The 18,216-nt window shown below is 44.3% G+C and overlaps 3 protein-coding genes across 6 annotated transcripts in view; 1 reads left to right on the top strand and 2 right to left on the bottom strand.

Annotated features, from left to right (window-relative positions):
- The window catches only part of LOC125739643 (GTPase IMAP family member 4), a 386,756-nt gene that overhangs the window by 145,772 nt on the left and 222,768 nt on the right, over nucleotides 1-18,216 (bottom strand). The window lies entirely within an intron of this gene.
- LOC125739603 (NACHT, LRR and PYD domains-containing protein 3-like) overlaps nucleotides 1-18,216 on the top strand; it is an 83,473-nt gene that overhangs the window by 58,646 nt on the left and 6,611 nt on the right. The window contains exons 1-4 of one of the 4 annotated variants that reach the window (XM_049009879.1): nucleotides 13,311-13,382; nucleotides 14,806-14,907; nucleotides 15,594-15,707; nucleotides 17,431-17,479. In XM_049009879.1, the coding sequence (XP_048865836.1) occupies nucleotides 14,846-14,907; nucleotides 15,594-15,707; nucleotides 17,431-17,479 (225 nt within the window). In that variant the 5' untranslated portion in view covers nucleotides 13,311-13,382; nucleotides 14,806-14,845. Of the gene's footprint in view, nucleotides 1-13,310; nucleotides 13,383-14,446; nucleotides 14,560-14,805; nucleotides 14,908-15,593; nucleotides 15,708-17,430; nucleotides 17,480-18,216 lie in introns of those variants that run through there. The other 3 variants (XM_049009878.1, XM_049009880.1, XM_049009877.1) reach the window with 3 other exon arrangements.
- Nucleotides 5,980-18,216, bottom strand: part of LOC125739602 (NACHT, LRR and PYD domains-containing protein 12-like) — a 926,911-nt gene continuing 914,674 nt past the window's right edge. The window contains exon 30 of the mRNA XM_049009876.1: nucleotides 5,980-6,146. Within this exon, the coding sequence (XP_048865833.1) occupies nucleotides 6,003-6,146 (144 nt within the window). The 3' untranslated portion in view covers nucleotides 5,980-6,002. The remainder of the gene's footprint in view (nucleotides 6,147-18,216) is intronic.

Below are 18,216 nucleotides of genomic sequence, written 5' to 3'. Positions count from 1 at the left end.
GGGGTCTGGACAGAAGGAGCCTGCTCTATCCTCCCAGAGCCCAGAGGTGGCTGGTGGCCAGCAGAAGATGCTGATGACATGGCCACCAGCCACCATGAAGAGGGCTCTGGGAAGAAGCCGGCCCAAAGTGTGGTTGACTCCAGTGAGGACCCTGTTCCTGACACACCAGCAGCTGACGGCTCTGTTTGCCACTCATAGCCCTGAAAAGTCAGGTCCTGAGGAGGAAGTTCCCCTGGAGGAACCTGAGTGGGAGCCTTTTAGCATTGCCCTGAGTTGCGCTCCATGGGGCCCAATTCAGACCTCATGACACACCAGTACAAGGTTTATGAGGGACTGCTGGCATCAAGGAGGGTCCTAAAAGCAGGCAGGCCAAGTCTGCATGGAGTCCCCCTTCAATGGGACCGGGTTCCCAACTGACTTCTCATTGATTCCTGCTCCCGCCCAGCCAGCAGGGAGCCGATCCAAACCACCCCGGGATGCCGAGAGACAGCCCAAGCTGTGGGGCAACCCGACCCCCATAGCAGCAGGCTGGTGGAGCAAAGACCCGCCACACACAACAGGGCCCCAGACAGACCCCCTGGACCAGGACATCCCACATACTCCGGCAACCAGGAAGCCATTTCGGTCAAACCCCCACTCTGGAAGGCAGAGCCCCCAAACCCCCAAAGTCACCCCTCACAGGTCAGACCTGCAGCCGCCCAGGAACAGTGACCCCAGTGGGATACCGGAGACCCACAATAGCCAGGACGCCCGGCCCCAGCCCGGAGGTCGGAGTAGCGAGGCCCCACTACCCCCAACAACACTATGTGGTGAAGTTAATTATTGGTCCAAGTATATTCAAATTTTGTTAGTCGATTTTTTGTACAAGCTGTAATATTCGTGCAGAATATATTACATAAGTTGTTAGACACAGAATTAATTATTCAAATGGTGTGTACGTGTTTGCTAGAAGCTTTATGTTGATTGGTTGACGTGATCTGTTTATGCATACTCACTGAGAGTCAGTCGGAGTAGTTCTACATACCTGTATGGAGTACAAGATATCCTTCATGTCATTCAATAAAGATCGTGCACAGCTATCCTTTATAATCAGCAAAACAAAACATGGTGTCAGAGTAAAAGTGAATAACACGGACACAATGGACGTCGCTGGTGTTCCGTCGCCCCGCATGGAATGGGATGCTGGCAACCTGCCCGAAGCATGACGCAAGTTCAGACTCCACGTCGACTTAATGTTTTCTGGTCTGTTCAAGAGGATAAGGGAGGATGAAAAATGCAGCTTCCTACTCCTATGGGTCGGAGACAAAGGCCGAGACATCTATGACACATGATCGCTTACGGAGGATGAAAGAAAGGTACTGAAATCGTACTACGATCTCTTTGAAGCATACAAAATCCAATGTTATATTCGGACATTACAAATTTAATGAAAAACTTCAGGGAGCTAGCGATGCCTCAAAATCACTATCTTCCAGTGAAATTAATTAAGCCCAGATAGAAAAAGAGCTGTATGCCATTTTATTTGGATTTAAGCTCTTCCACCAGTATGTCTATGGTCGTCATGTTATTGTGGAAAGTGACTTTCATGAGTCCATCATGAAAAAATTTCTTGCAGCAGCGCCTCCAAGACTACAAAGGATGATCCTACAACTTCGGAGGTATGATTTCACCATCATCCACAAGCCAGGCAAACACGTCCCTGTTGCCGATACCCTCTCGAGAAAGTCAGTGACTGACCAGGATGACAGCCTACGAGAAGGAATGGACATGCAGGTCCACACAGTGTACAGCAGCCTGTCAGTCAGTGATGCCCAATTAGAGAACATCCACAAAGAGACTGAGAATGACTTGCAGCTCATGCTGTTAAAGAAAACAACCAAGGAAGGATGGCCTGCAGTAAGGAGATCATGCCCCCAGAGCATAGCTGAATTCTGGAACCATCGTGATGAGCTCACTCAAATGAACGACGTCTTGTTTAAAGGTAAGAAAATCATTGTTCCTACCTCACAACGGCGAGAGATGCTTTCCAGGATTCACGTGGACCACATGGTTATAGAAAAGTGCAAGCAGAGAGCGGGAGATGTTTTATTCTGGCTGGGGATGAATAGGCAGATCGAGGAGGTGGTTGAACATTGTCCCATCTGTATTGAGCACAGGACTTCTAATAAGAAGATAAGTCACAAGATTCCAGACAGGCCATGGCAAACTGTTGCAACTGATCTGCTCGCTTGGAATAGGGACAACTATGTAGTCACAGTGGACTATTATAGCAGGTATTTTGAGCTTGACAAGCTGCACAGCACAACATCCTCTGCTGTGATAGACAAATTGAAAGACGTTTTTGCCAGACATGGCATACCTAAAACTGTTATATTGGACAATGGCCCCCAGTATAAATGTAGCGAGTTTGAAACATTCTCAAACACCTGGGAGTTCAGCCATATCACCACTAGTTTACCACTAGGAACGGTTCGGCTGCGAAGGCAGTACAGATTGCCAAATCGCTCATGGAAAAGTCCAGTACTGATCAGAAAGATCTGTGCCTGAGTCTTCTCGAGTATCATTACAGCCCAGTTGATGGCTTCAGATCACCAGCACAGCTTCTAATGAGTCGTTGCTTACGCTCGACTTTACCCAGAAGTCATCAGCAGCTTCAGGCCAAAGTGATTAACAATAGAGAGTTTCATTCCAGAAGAGTTCACCAACAAAATCATCAGAAAAGGTACTATGACAGATCCGCTCAACAAATGCCATCACTGCACAATGGACAATACATCCGATTCCAGGAGCGCGGCTACTGGAAACCAGCTGTAGTAATCAGGCGAGCTGATACTGAAAGGTCATATCACATACGTGCGACTGATGGAGGGCAGGTGTATAGGTGAGACAGACGACACTTTCTTCACACTAAGGAAGCACGTCCTGCCGAAGAGAATTTTGACCACAACAGGCAGCAGGCCCAACACCGCATTACACAACCAGCCTCATTTGCAGCCAGTGAGACAGACACTTCTACTTTCCCTTACCGGACAAGGTTTGGACGTGAAGTCAAGCCAAGAACAATTTTGAACTTGTAAATGCTGTAAAAGGGTGCAGGCAGATCGCTGCCTTAACATGCTGCATATATGTGCAAAAAAAAATGTTGATTGTATTGTGTTGATATACGTTCTTCTGTTCATGGCCTTTAGGTTGTTTATGCGTGTGATCCTTCAGTTATCCACATGTAAAAAACAAAAAAGGAGGATGTAATATTCATGCAGAATATATTGCATAAGTTGTTAGACACAGAATTAATTATTCAAATGGTGTGTACATGTTTGCTAGAAGCTTTATGTTGATTGGTTGATGTACACGTGATCTGTTTATGCATACAAGATATCCTCCGTGTCATTCAATAAAGATCGTGCACAGCTATCCTCCCATAATACTTTATAATCGGCAAGACAAAACACAAGCAGACATTCTTGCCATAGAAATGTGATCTAACAGTAGATTTTCAAATTGCATAATTTTTTATTTCTCTTTTGATTTCCAGTTAAAAAGGATTGATTTTTGGCGTTTGTTAGGACAGTGAGGAGCATGTGTGATTTTTCTTTTTTGCCCATATGAATGTTAGTGAGATTACCCAGCAGGCAAAGCGAAGGGGAGGTAGGGATGATATGTTCCAAGTATATCAATACTTCTTCACAAATCCATTCATTTTCCAAACTGCTTATCCTAATGGGTCGCGGGGGGAAGCAATGGGCACGAGGCACGGAACAACCCAGGAAGGGGGGCCAGCCCCAGGGCACACTCACACACCATTCACACACACATGCACACCTACGGGCAATTTCGTAACTCCAATTAGCCTCAGCATGCTTTTGGACTGTCGGGGGAAACCGGAGTACCCGGAGGAAACCCCACGACGACATGGGGAGAACATGCAAACTCCGCACACATGTGACCCAGGCGGAGACTCAAACCCAGGTCCCAGAGGTGTGAGGCAACAGTGCTAACCACTGCACCACCACACTGCCCCTCCCATCTACTTTTACATGGTTATTATACAGTCTATGTTGATATAACCTAATCGTGTTAGTTATATTCAATTACAATAAAGTGAATTTAATCGTATTACATTATTAATATTACTCAGTTACTCTTCGGGTAGTGCTGAACCAGGATATGAATAGGATGACATAGGAAGCCTTTATTGTCAGTGTACAGGTAACAAATACAATATACAGGCAGAAATTTAAAAAAACATGCATATTCAGGGGAGGGGAAAATCCCCCCCCCCCCTACACTCATCAGAACTACATTTCATTACATTTCAATCATACAGAAAATTTCTTTTTTTTCTATGTTTGTTCAGCTTGCCAACCCCACGATAACATGGGGAGAACATGCAAACTCCACACACGCATAACCCAGGTGGAGACTCGAACCCAGGTCCCAGAGGTGTGAGGCAACAGCACTAACCACTGCACCAGCATGCCGCTCACACAAGCCCACTCATTTATGATATTTATGAAACTTCAGACAATAAAAAGGGTTATACTGATTAAAAAGCAGAGATTTTACCTTTTTCCTCCTATATCTCAATCATACATCACAACTTAGACACTCTCATTACTTACTCTCTCATGACACACACATTTAGGGCCTCTGTTCATTCAGCCTTACCTCTGGTGCCAGTGCCCACTTCTCAATTATAAATCGCACATACACGTTGAGGGTTCTGGGGAGGGGCCGAGCTGACACCAGCTGCTGGATGGCAGGGGGTGGTTGGCACCGTGCCCTTCCCCTGTTTTAAAAGCACTTTAGAACAACACGCACCAACACCACATCTGAGCAGGCGAAGGGGGGCATGGGGTCTTTTCACACCCCCGTTCCCTGTTCGCCATTTGGGGCTGGGGGCTGAGAGGAAGAGCTGGCCGTCCGGTCGGGGTCTGGGCTGGTGGGCTTCTCGGCTGCTGCAGGGTCCGGGGTGATCTTCTGGTCTCCTCACCAGAGGAAAAATAGGGGTCCATATAGAGTATATATGGGGAGTGAGAGTGTGTGTACAGAGTTCATTTCTGTGTGTCTCCATGTTGGGTGAATGTGTGAATATTTGTTTATGTCTGCATGAGGGTGGGAACGTATGCTTGTATATGTGTGTGTCTGTTTGTCTATACGCATGTGTCAGGTTGGGTCCTAGACTCCACCCGAAATAACATCTCGGGCTCTATTCCTCCCCGCCACACTCCCTGCCGGTGGATGGGGCCCCCGGCCGCTGGTGCGTTGGTGGTTCTCACTGGCTCTGTCGGGCCCCTGCTGGGGGGTGGGGTGGCCCTTGGATCTCTGGGCCCGGGGCTTGGTCCGCCCTGGTGTGGCCGGCCCCCTGGGGCTCCTGCACTGTGGCTGCTGGATGGCCTCCCTCCGGAGCTCTTCCTCCTTTTCTGGGTGGGGGCTGCAATACAACCTGCGGTGGTCCTCCGGGGGGTCCCATGCCCTGGGGGGCCTCTGGATGTCTGGGGCCCAGGTCTCCTCCATGTCTACTTCATGTCCTGGGGGGTGGGGCTGTGGCTCCCAACACACTACTAGACATTTACATGGAGAAACCTTATGAACATCAGCGCGCTCACACACACAGGTGTGCACACAGGGGTACAACCAGGTACTCACAGACACACAAAGGTGTACAAACAGGCTCTCACAGACACACACAGGTGTCCAAACAGGTACCCGCAGACACACACTGTCTTGATCGGCTGTTGCTCCTTAACATGTTCATTGTGATTCGTACAGATGTTGGTTGTTTTCTCTAATCAGCAGGTATTGAAGCAGAATATCTGTGTTTTTTTTCTCTTTCCCTCTCTCTCTATCTCCCTTCTTCTCCATTTTCTTCATTCTTTCCCCCTCTCTCTCCCTCTCCTTCTCTTAAGGAAATAAATAAAAGTAAATGAATAGAAATAAAGCAGTCCTCCGCAGAGGGGGGTGGTGGAGGGGAAAAAAAGATTCCTCTGTCACACAGTGAGCTATCCCAGCATGCACAGGGCCACGGGCGAGTTTGTATAAACCCAAAACCCTGGACAGAGGGGTTCAGTGAATGAGGAGGTGAAGCTGTACAGGAGGGTCAGTCCATCAGAGGAGACTCTGTAGAAGGACAGAGTACCAGCCGCCTGGTCCAGATACACTCCTACTCTGCGGGAGTCTGAGGGCTTTATGGGTATGACAGTCTGTTTAGTATTGTGCCGGACAGAGTAACTGTCAGGAGAGCAGAATAGCATCCATGACTTGTCATTGGCTCCAAGCTGACAGTCATAACTCTGTCCTTTCCTCCTGATTCCTTTATGAGTCACTCCTATCCAGGCTCCATTTCCACTCCACTCAGCCTCCCAGTAACAGCGACCAGTCAGACTCTCGCTGCACAGAACTTGGGACCAGTAGTCAAATCTCTCTGGATGATCAGGATATGGCTGCTCTGTATCCCCTGTTACCTTCCTGTTCCCCTCTGACAGAGACAGGCGTCTGTTTGCTGTGTTGGGGTCCAGCGTCAGCTGGCAGGAGTCTGTAGGCAAGAGGAAGAGCGATTAATCCCATGACGAAGCCCAGCATCTCCATCATTATCACTGTGTGGATGCTGTCTTAGGGCAATATTGAGTAATCTCAAAAAAAGGGGAGTGCACTCAGCGCATGCAGAAGTAGAACAAAGGTGAAGGATTTTTTTAAAAGATGCACAGCTATACCAAAATGTATTAAACTCTGTTACGCTCTCGCACAAACACAAAGACGTTATGAGACGATATAAAGAATTTGTAAAGAAGTTCCCAGACTACCATTTTTATTTCTGAAACCAGTAGACTTTAAACCAAAACCAGCCCGTTTTGTAAAAAAAGAGAAAAAACTGACGAATTAAGTGATTTTGCAGTGTGTGTTTTTATGGATCTTTGGATGTTGCCTAAAGTCACACACAGAAATTCACTTGAATACAAACATGCAAATCCATCTACATAGAGAACAAAAACAGACACAGACACACATACATCCCAATAATTGTGTGAATGGTATTATAAACCTGTATTAATGATATTAAAAGCAAATATGTGAAACCTGTCTACCCAATGCTATGGTTAATGATATGGTATAATCACTGCTTCAAGTGATATGGAACCATCCGGGCACGGACAGAATTGTTATACATGTTGGTAGTTATGGCTCAGAGCTGCCAAAAAAAGAACTTCACACATCTCATGGACATTCTTCAGCATGTCCCAGCCCAGAAATTTGTGTCAGGCCTTAGGGAATGGGATTGAACATATTAGCTGCTTTTTAGCATTACACCTGCCTTTCCTCAGCATGCAGTGCTCATAAGCTGAGATTCATTGACCATTTTAACCACTTTTGGAAGCAACAAAAGTGTTACAGGATGGATGGGGCTCATTTAAACAGAGTGGGGACCCATATGCTTATTGCAAGCCTAACATCTACATGTTTGCTGAGATTATGGAACACTACAAAATCTCATCAGAATTAAGCAGATGAATCTGAAATCTAAGAATATCTGAAATACAGGGCAACCCATCATTGGTGCTCAGTGTTCCAGTGGAAGATCTAACCAATCCTGACTGGTCTGTTCCTGATGGGAGGGGCCTAGCATTCAAAGCTGGCTGTGTCTGTGTCTAGGAGGGCAGATATGGTTGTGTTGTTAGTCTCATTTGGTGTCTTTGATACACTCCTCCTGTCTTCTGCAATCCCTCACCCCCTTGTGAAACTGAACAGGTAAGAAGTGTGCAGACATACATTAACACGTAGGTCCTCTCTCTGTATGAACACACTGTGTTAGAGAGCGAGTGCCACCTTCTGTATTCATGTTCGGGTGGGTAAGCCTAGTGTAGTCTGGGTTTTTATTTTCTATCTTTGGTTTTAGTTAATCTTTACAGGGTAGGGAAGAGCTGTTATGTTTTGTTAATTTCTTTCCTTCGACGCGTCCATGTTCTTTTCCCTGGGTCTGGCCTTCCCTGGTGTTCCCAGCACCCAAATCCCTGTATTGGTTACCACTGTTGTATTTTATTATATGTGTTCATATTAAAATATTGTCCCAACCCATATCTTAGGGTTTAGTGTCCCTACTTGGTTTCATCGAGCTAGTAGATCTACAGCCACCCATGCTATTCATCCTAAGTTCACGTCCCATAAAACTGGCTAGACCAGAGCCAGGGATGTAACATGTAGTCCATTAAATTCATTGAATAAGTGCCTGGAATGAACCAATGAGTGGATATGGCAGAATTTTCTACAACTGAACAGGGAAAATACTGAAATATTTGTTTTTGGCTCCAAGAATTCTTGACACCAAAACCTACAAATCAAGCCAGAAATCTTGGTGTTTTTCTGGCCCTAAATTTCAACAGTCACATCAAGACAATTATGAAATCAGTGTCGCAGGATTGATGCCCGATCGTCCAGTCTTTCCATGTGCTACGCCCCCCTCGTTAACCTGATGTGAAATCCCAGTGTTATCAGCTGTTTCTTGTTTTTTCATTAAGTCCTGTGCATTTAAGTCCATGTCAGAGTATGTATCCTCAGTTCCATAGTCTGTTTTGTGTGCCTCGCCATGTCGATGCTCTACAATAAATCCCTTGTTCTGATCCCACGTCCCCCTACTCTTACTTCTGCAATCTCAAACATGACATAAAGGGTCTCGGGCCTAAATACATTTCTGATTTCCTTGAACATTATGAAGCATAGAGACCCATGAGGTCATCTGGGAAACATTCACTCAGTGTCCCAGAATGAGGACCAAGCAGGCTGAAGCAGTTACTGTTTGCTGCAGCTTTTCAATAAATTAAATCAGCAGGAGTTTAGTCATATGCTGCCTTTACAATGTAAATTCATCCATCCATCCATCCATTTTCTAAACCGCTTATCCTACTGGGTCACGGGGGGTCCGGAGCCTATCCCGGAAGCAATGGGCATGAGGCAGGGAACAATCCAGGATGGAGGACCAGCCCATTGCAGGGCACACTCACACACCAGTCACTCACACATGCATTCCTATGGGCAATTTAGTAACTCCAATTAGCCTCAGTATGTTTTTGGACTGTGGGGGGAAACCAGAGTACCCGGAGGAAACCCCACGACGACATGGAGAGAACATGCAAACTCCACACACATGTCACCCAGGCGGAGACTCGAACCCGGGTCCCAGAGGTGTGAGGCAACAGTGCTAACCACTGTATCACCATGCCGCCCCGAGAGTGACCCATTATTTCGTAAATGTTTGTAGAAATCCTAGGTGCTTGATTTTATATACCTGTGGCTTTGGAAGCGATTGGAACACCTGAATTCAATGATTTGGAGGGATGTCCCAATACTTTTCGCAATATAGTGTATGTGGATCTCATGCAACAGTAGAATTGAATTGCTTTAAGTCTAGTTTATGTAACCTGGTATTTTATGTATTGTATATTTTGAAATATGATTTAAATTAGCTTATATTAAAATTAAACAGACAATAATCAAAAATGTTAACAAAAATGACCATACAGAATGATCACACTGTTGTTTAATATTGGAAATTGTGGAATCGTGAATGTGACTGTGAGGTTGTCCTCTGTGATGTTTTTAAAATGTGTGCTTTGGTGTTTTTTAATAAGAGCTTATAAGAAGAACATAACATGAACTAAAACAGACTTTAAAAAAACATTTTTGTCATGGAGCCGCTAGTGGATCGTCACCTGTTTACCCGCCTGTGTCATGCCGCACTGTAACACACCACTAGTGCGCATGTGTATGAGTGCGTGAATATCTGTGTGTCAGTGCGTGTATATCTGTATGTCAGTGCGTGTATATCTGTGTGTCAGTGTATTTATGTCTGTATGTCAGTGCGTGTATATCTGTATGTCAGTGCGTGAATATCTGTGTGTCAGTGCGTGTATATCTGTGTGTCAGTGCGTGTATATCTGTGTGTCAGTGTGTGTATGTCTGTATGTCAGTGCGTGTATATCTGTATGTCAGTGCGTGTATGTCTGTCAGTGCGTGTATGTCTGTCTGTCAGTGCGTGTATGTCTGTATGTCAGTGCGTGTATATCTGTGTCTCAGTGCGTGTATATCTGTGTGTCAGTGCGTGTATGTCTGTCAGTGCGTGTATGTCTGTCTGTCAGTGCGCGTATGTCTGTGCGTCAGTGCGTGTATGTGTGGCACCCAGGAGTATTTGTTTATAGAAAGGCAGCCCTTCAACAACGGTTCAGTTAATTATTTTGTTGTATTTTGTGTTTTCATTGTTTTTGCTCCTGGTTCTCAGTGCTTGATCAGGGCAAAGCATACCATCAGGGCTTCTTGGATCCGGGGAGCCACCCCCTGACAGCTTTCATTACTCCCTGGGGTCTATACCAATGGAATCGCATACCTTAAAGTGGGCGATATGTGAACGTTTTCGCGACTACCTCTTCTATGTCCCTCATGTATACAGACAATAACCCCTTAACATACATTCTCACTACGGCAAAACTGAATGCAACTGGTCACCGCTGGGTAGGGGAATTGGCCGATTTCAACTTTACAATCCGATATAGGCCTGGAAATAGAAACGCTGATGCAGATGGCCTGTCCAGGTTACCTCGGGATATAAATCAGTACATGGCACAATGTACAGCTGAAGTGGAACAGGATGACATCAAAGCAGCCACCGATAGTGTTTACTTGCAGAAAAGGAGCATGGGTCCAGAGAACTACATCATCAGTGAAAACGCCATCGGGTTAGTTCAAGATGCGGCGGCACCACCAGGCAAGACCCTATCAACAGCTGAAATCAGGGCCAGTCAAGAACAGGACTCTGTTATCGGGCCTGTCCTGCACTACAAAAACAGTGAATACCTGCCCAAAGGCCAAGCCCTTAAGAAAGAGTCACCTGATGTTAGACTTCTCCTGAGACAGTGGAACAAACTATATGTGAATGAGGATGGCGTCCTCTACAGGCGAGTTAAGGGTAGAGTCCAGCTCCTACTTCCAAAAGTACACCATAGTCTTGTCTTTGGAGAGCTGCACAAGGAGATGGGACACCTGGGGGTGGAAAGAACTTTGATAAGGGACTGATAAGGGAAAGATTTTACTGGCCAAGAATGCAAAAAGATGTAGAGCATTTTGTGATGCATGCCTGTGAGTGCATAAAAAGAAAACGACCCCATAGAACTCACAGAGCTCCACTAACCTCTATTACCACAATGTACCCCTTTGAACTGGTGTCAATCGATTTTTTGCATTTAGAGACATGCAAACACGGGTACGAATACATCCTGGTGGTAATGGACCATTTCACGCGCTTCGCTGAAGCATATGCAACAAAAAACAAGTCGGCTAAGACAGTGGTGGACAAAATCTTTAACCATTTCTCTTTGAAGTATGGCTTTCCTGCGAGAATTCACCACGACATGGGCCGAGAATTTGAAAACCAACTGTTTGCCCAGCTCCAGAAAGTCTGTGGTCTTCGTGGCTCCCACACAACGCCGTCTCATCCACAGGGGAACGGGCAGGTGAAACGGTTTAATCGGACCCTGCTCTCCATGCTGAGAACCCTCACAGACAGTGAAAAAGCGGACTGGAAGGAATCGCTGGCAAAGGTAGTGCACGCCTATAATTGCACTAAGAGTGAAGCCACTGGGTTCTCCCCATATTATCTGCTTTTCGGCTGCACTCCCAGACTCCCAGTGGACATCCTGTTCAACTTGTCCAACCGAGAACAACAAGTCAGCTATGAGGAGTATGTGGAAAAATGGCAATCACAAATGAAAGCGGCCTACCAGATTGCATCAAAAACAGCACAGAAAGAAGCTGTGAGGGGGAAACACTACTACGACCAAAAAACACATGGTGTTCAGCTGTACCCAGGGAACCGAGTCCTCCTTCGCAACCTCAAAGAGAGAGGGGGGCCTGGTAAGCTCCGTTCATATTGGGAAGATATGGTGTACATAATAGTTGCCCAAAAGAGCCCGGACATGCCTGTTTATGAAATAAAGTCGGAACAAGGGGGTAAAAGCCGTACAGTACACCGAAACCTGCTCCTTCCATGTGACAGCTTACCGGTGGAAAGACGGGACATCAAACAGCAAAACCAACAGAAGAAAAAGACACAAACAAAAGTATGGAGACAAAGAGAGACATTACAAGAGACTGTAGACACGGACAGTGATGAGGAAGGTGCTCTTGTCTGGAGGTCTCCTCGTCGACAAATTCATAAGGACAGCAGAACTCAGAGGCACATATCTGAGCCGGAGCAGCAGCTGGAGCAACCCCGAGCAGAGGACACTCATCACCTTGACGACCGGGCCTTGGAGGCAGAAGAGGATCGCCCGCCAACAGCAGAGGACGGAGCAGATCTGGAGCAGCCCAGTGACCATCCTTCAGACGAGAATGCGCCCCAGCAGAGAGGCAGAGACTCTAATGTCATGCTGGGGTCAGCACCTTCATCCCACATCCACCCACAGAGGGAGCGGCGGCGGCCCCAGGTCCTCTCCTATGATCAGCTCGGACACCCTACCAGGAGACCAGTGGGCTTGGACTGCATCGAGGTGAGTGTCTCACCCCCATGCTCACAGAACCTCTGGAGACCGTGGACATCAAACACCATGCGAGCAGCGTATGGAAGACTGAACTACTGATATGAACTCTATAAGACTGTGATGAGAGATACTAATGATTCCGAGAACACTGAAGTGCAATGCATAGAGACTAAGGGGACTGTATTACTTATGTCAACAGTGTCTCCATTGAGATTATGTGGTAATATAGTAACAGACAAAGTGACAGAGTAGGCCGTGTATGTGTCTGGTTACAAGGATATGAGCAGTGAACACTGTAAGGTGAACTTGTTTATTCATCGGGAGAAACAACATGTGCTTCTTCCAACAGTACCTTTGATATTGCATGGTATGTGAAAAAGGTAATTGCAAGTTGCTCCTTACCAGTAGTACCAGAAAGGGGATGCGTGTATGTGTATATTTATGTTCATATACTCACCATATACGTTCAAGGGATACTGGATAATGCAGCGTGGTCGATATTCAAAAAGAAAAAGAAAAAAAAAAACATTTTTTTCTTCTTTTAATAAGCAGGGGAGGGTGTGGCACTCAGGAGTATTTGTTTATAGAAAGGCAGCCCTTCAACAACGGTTCAGTTAATTATTTTGTTGTATTTTGTGTTTTCATTGTTTTTGCTGTGTGGGACACCCTCACACTGGCTTGCATGAACAGTAACCTCTGGTGCTATACCCTTTTTGCGCCAGAGGGGGCAGTAATGGCGCATGGGAGACAGAGAGACTGACTGCGAACCGTAGAAGCAGCTCAGATCGAGCGCGAGCTACGTTCAGCAGTCAACATGGCGCAGCCTTTATGTTTGATTATTATTTTCTGTGATTACAGGTGAGTTAAGTGCACAAGCATTAGATCGAACGTGTTCTTGGTAATATTTGTAAGTTTAATGACTATTTTTGTTGGTTTCGATTATACTTTTAGATCGTTTGTATGGTAGAAGCAGCTCAGATCGAGCGCGAGCTACGTTCAGCAGTCAGCACGGCGCAGCCTTTATGTTTGATTATTATTTTCTGTGATTACAGAATAAAAGCCGACCTGTTACACGCCAGCCCAATGCTTTTGTCGTAACGTGTGTAACATATGTCTGTCTGTCAGTGCGTGTATGTCTGTCTGTCAGTGCATGTATATATATCTGTATGTCAGTCTGTGTGACTGCAGTTGTGTGGTTGGTTTTCCAGATATTTTTACCGCGAATTTTTATTAATATTTCAATGTTTACATGTGCACTTCCTATTCACTCACAGTCACTGGTGCCCCGAGTGTCCATTCATAGTACAAAGGGTAGGAAATGACATAAACGAGACAAACATGTTCTGCAAAGTGGGCTTTGAACAGTGGACTCTGGGGGCCAATGCACACCCCTTGAATTTTTAGGTTACTTATGTATGTACATGTTTATTAATTGTTATACCGTATAATAATGTGCAATAGGGCAACACATACATGGGTTTGTAACTGTAAGACAAAATAAGACACATCTGGTAAAGTGCTTAGAGCAGTGGACCGTCTATGACAGTGCACACATCTCAGATCTGCTACTATTATGAATCTATATATATTGTACATTAAGCACAGTCCACTGTCCAAAGCTCGCTTTGAAGGACATGTCTGTCTCGAAAGACAGAGGGATCTGTCTAAAGCAGCCGTAGGGCGGCGACAAATGTGAAAAGTGAATCATGAGTAAGATTGTGTGACAATGATTTATGTGTGTTATTGATTTAAGTGTCACTGCAGAACCGCGTTTTATATCTACAAGTATAACGAAACGTGCGTCATGACAGAATTAGGTGGCGGCGGGAGCTTGTCCCCTTTCTCTTATTGTTACTTGTTATTAAGTCACATGGATAATATCCCCAAAAATCCTACGCGGTGTCACTGACTCCGTGAGCATTTCCGCTTCCGCGTTTGATACGCAGCATTTACTGTTTGTAAATGAAAGTGAAAGTATTTTAATGCTGGACTCTCCATTTTGTTAAGAAACACGGATAAGATTCTGTATTGGAAGGTAAGATTTTAGCAAACAGATACAACTTAAAATAAAATAAGCTATATTTGGGAGTGTATTGTATATATTAGAGCGGATGATATATACAGTTTCTCAAACCAGTCCTGCGGGACCCCAGACATACATATGTGTGTGTATGTATGTATACATATAAAAACACACTTATATATATCGGCCGCACCCGTCGCATGAAGTAGCTACTAAATATTATGCATTTATGTTACTATTTACGCTTCGTGTTCCTAGAGGCCCCAGCATCAGTCATTTGGTCTAGATCGGCACAAAAATGTGGGGAGCCGCTTCTGAAATGACCCCCCCTACGGAATGTAAAACAAATAGAACTGTGAGGTAAGACAGAACCTGTGTGTTTGTACTGCTTTACAATTTTTAAATAGAGAGTAATCTATCTTAACTTAATTCACTTCCTCGAGACTTAACCGATTCAATTCCTTGGGTAGATGATTTATGTTTATCATTTATTAATTTTATGAAATTTAATTTCCTCCAAGAATTTACATTTAATTGTACTCCCTGGACGCCGTCCTCTGCTGCCACCTAGCGCTGATTCTTCAATTCTTTACATCTTTGTGGTGCAAAGTAATTTTCTGAATATGCGCTAAAATAAGTTTATATTTTTTTCACATTCCCCCCCCCATTCAGAACATGTTATCGGTATTCAGTAGCAGTCCAGTAGCCGGTCGGCAAAAGTTTTTATTGGTAACTTGGTGAAATTTATTGTGGGGATCCCATTTAAGGCTAAATTTATATAAAGTCAAGCAACAACAGGCAAGCCTAGTAACGGAGACTGTAACGATGATACTAAACCTTTCATATTGGGATCGTCATTTTAGATGATACTTTATTTCACATTAAAGCTAAATGTAAACAAGCATGTTTGCATGAAGAACTTCACAACATAACAAAATACATGAAGACAGAGCAGAAGGTTAAACAGCTGAAGGTTTAATGTGACCCTGACCACAGTGTATGTATTATATTTATATAATGAGGATCTTTCCTCTCACTGTCCACAGTGTCCTGATGGAGAGAGCAGGCTCACCTGCACCCAGCTGTGTTTCCATGAAGAGTGACTGGTCAATGGACATACCAATCACCTTTAGTGAGGGACGTTTTCCTTCAGATCTAAGGTAAAAATACATCTAAACATTGTTTAAAACACTCAGACTTTCAGTCAAAAGACATACAGGCACACACAAGCTTATAGAAAAAAATTTCAACTTTCAGTGTTTTTAATTTTTGCAAATCCCATTGTCTTTGAAAATTTAAACAGAAGTTTTGTCTGTCTTCTGTATAAATCACGTCTAAGGTTAAAGTCTGAGGATCACTGTAAAGACTGACTTCTTGTGAGCAGGAATTAGAAGGTAGATTGAAAAGTGCATTTTAAATGTCAATCCTCAGCATGCAGCTGGAATACAGCTACTGCTCTATATTGATTAAGCATGACTGGACAATAGATTGTCTTCTCCTGGGACGGATGTTTCTGCTTTGATAATAAATAGATTCTCATGGGCTCTTTAGCTCTGTTCAGACTGAGGCTTCAGTTTGAACATGTTTAATGGAACAGAGCCTGTTACTGATTAACTAGCTATCATGGGATCGGGGGATGGTGCAGGTGAGGAAAGGATGACGATCCACAGTGCGGCTCCAACATGACAGGGGTTTATTTATAACAACACAGAGCAGATAATAAGGGAACCACTAGGGGTCAAAAGGCTGTAACAACAAAACACAGGGGAACACTAGGAAAGAGCAGGGCAACCCAGGGAGCAGAACCAAGGGGAAAATAACTACACAGGAATCCAATACAGACAGAAACAAAGCACAGGATCAACAGCATGTGACGAATTCAGGGAACTGAGCTCAGGCAGGAACTAAAATACACAGATCATGGGGACTAACAAAAGGCAGGTGTGAGGACTCAAAACAACCAACCAATGAGAGCAGACACTGGAAACAGGACACAGGTGGAATTAACTAACAATTAACAAACAGAACTAAGGAGCTATGAAGCTGGGACCAGGGGCAACACTTGTGAGAGAGAAACTGAGTAGATGGATATTTTGTAATCAGCATTTCATATGAACTTTATACAGCCTGTAACTTGTGGGTCTGGCCACCTGCAAGCAGCCCCCACTCACTGTAGCCTTTGTGATTTTCCTGCTCTGTCTGATAAACAGGCTCTAAACTCACATTTCTGTTCTCTAGCCTGCATTTCTGCTCAATCTAATGAGCACAAAGTTCAAGCACATGTTGCTACACTAAGGTTAACGCTTAATTCTCTTAACCCTGGAAACGAGGGACAGAATAAATCCCTTTGAGGTTAAGCGAGCTGCTTTTGGAGCCAAAAGGGAAACAGGAGTGCTGTTGGGGGGGATGTCATCCAAAATTTGTATATTGTTATATTATTATACATTTTATTGTAATCAAAATTATTATATAAATGGTTGTGTGAACATTTGATCTACGTGTTTTTTTAGCAGAGGAAAATTATAAAAATTCAAGATCAGCTGGGGGTCCTTAAATTGCAGGAGCCAGTTTTGTCCCCTCCCAGATTCCACTCCTGGATAGTTATGGTAATTAAGTTGAAATCTGTTTGAAATCATGTTAACAGTTTACAAGAAGTAGCCAGTGAATGTCATTGAGTGACTGGGAGCTACATGCCAAACCGTCTCTCCTGGCTGCTACCTGCTGTCTCTTTGTGCTGCCACTAGATGTCACTGCTTCTCTTATACTGTCATAGACAAGCTGATGTCATGAAGCCAATCTAATGAAATAAGCTCAGAATGTGGATGGCAGTTACATCTGTTTAAATAAAAATGTAACAGTTGGACATTTGTGTTTTATTCACAGAGACCGAGTGAATAGAATGAATAAAAGAGACTTATCATCCATCTTCAAGGTGTGCATTTATTACTGAATTATATTTTATCTAAATTGACATATATCTTCTACAGGTGTACAATAAGTAGTTCATCCTATCAAAGAGATGATATTTACAACTAATGCTGTGTTCCATTTACCTCAGATGTCAGAAGTCGTAGCTGAGAATGACATCACACCCAAGTTACCCTCATTCCAGTTCAGCAAGTCGGAAAGCCATTTAGCAAAACCAGGGACCTTTTTCAAAGAGCAGGATTTCTTGCTTAGCTAGATAACTTCTTGTATTTAATGTGCCCCAATTTAAATGGCCTTCATCTACATTCAGTTATATTTAGCCCAGACTACCTTAAATCTGACAAGTTCAAATCCGGCTAAGAAAGAAATCCTGCTTTCTGAAACAGGCCCCAGTTCTAGCCAGATTAATTGTTAGTCATTGTTAGCAATACCAGTTGATAACAACACATTACAGTACACGATGTTTTGCACATAAAAAAACCATAGCAACAGAAAGTGATGTGTACAACCAATTTAATGACCCACAAATAATATATAACTGCTAATAAACACTATAAAACTACAGCTTTAACTTCTTTTGATATAAAGTAGCCATTTTGATTTCTGAGGTCGAGGTTGTGTAGATTCCCCCGACCTCACGAGTTGGAATTCTGACTTCTGGAGGGTGTTCCAGGTGAAATTTCACACTAGAAACTCAAAATTGCCAAATTACAAGTTGAAATGGAATGCAGCATAATTCAC

Source organism: Brienomyrus brachyistius, chromosome 4, assembly GCF_023856365.1.
Source record: "Brienomyrus brachyistius isolate T26 chromosome 4, BBRACH_0.4, whole genome shotgun sequence".
Classification (NCBI taxonomy): Eukaryota; Metazoa; Chordata; class Actinopteri; order Osteoglossiformes; family Mormyridae; genus Brienomyrus; species Brienomyrus brachyistius.
Note: the sequence above shows the minus strand (reverse complement) of the source record. Positions and strands in the feature narration are given on the sequence as shown.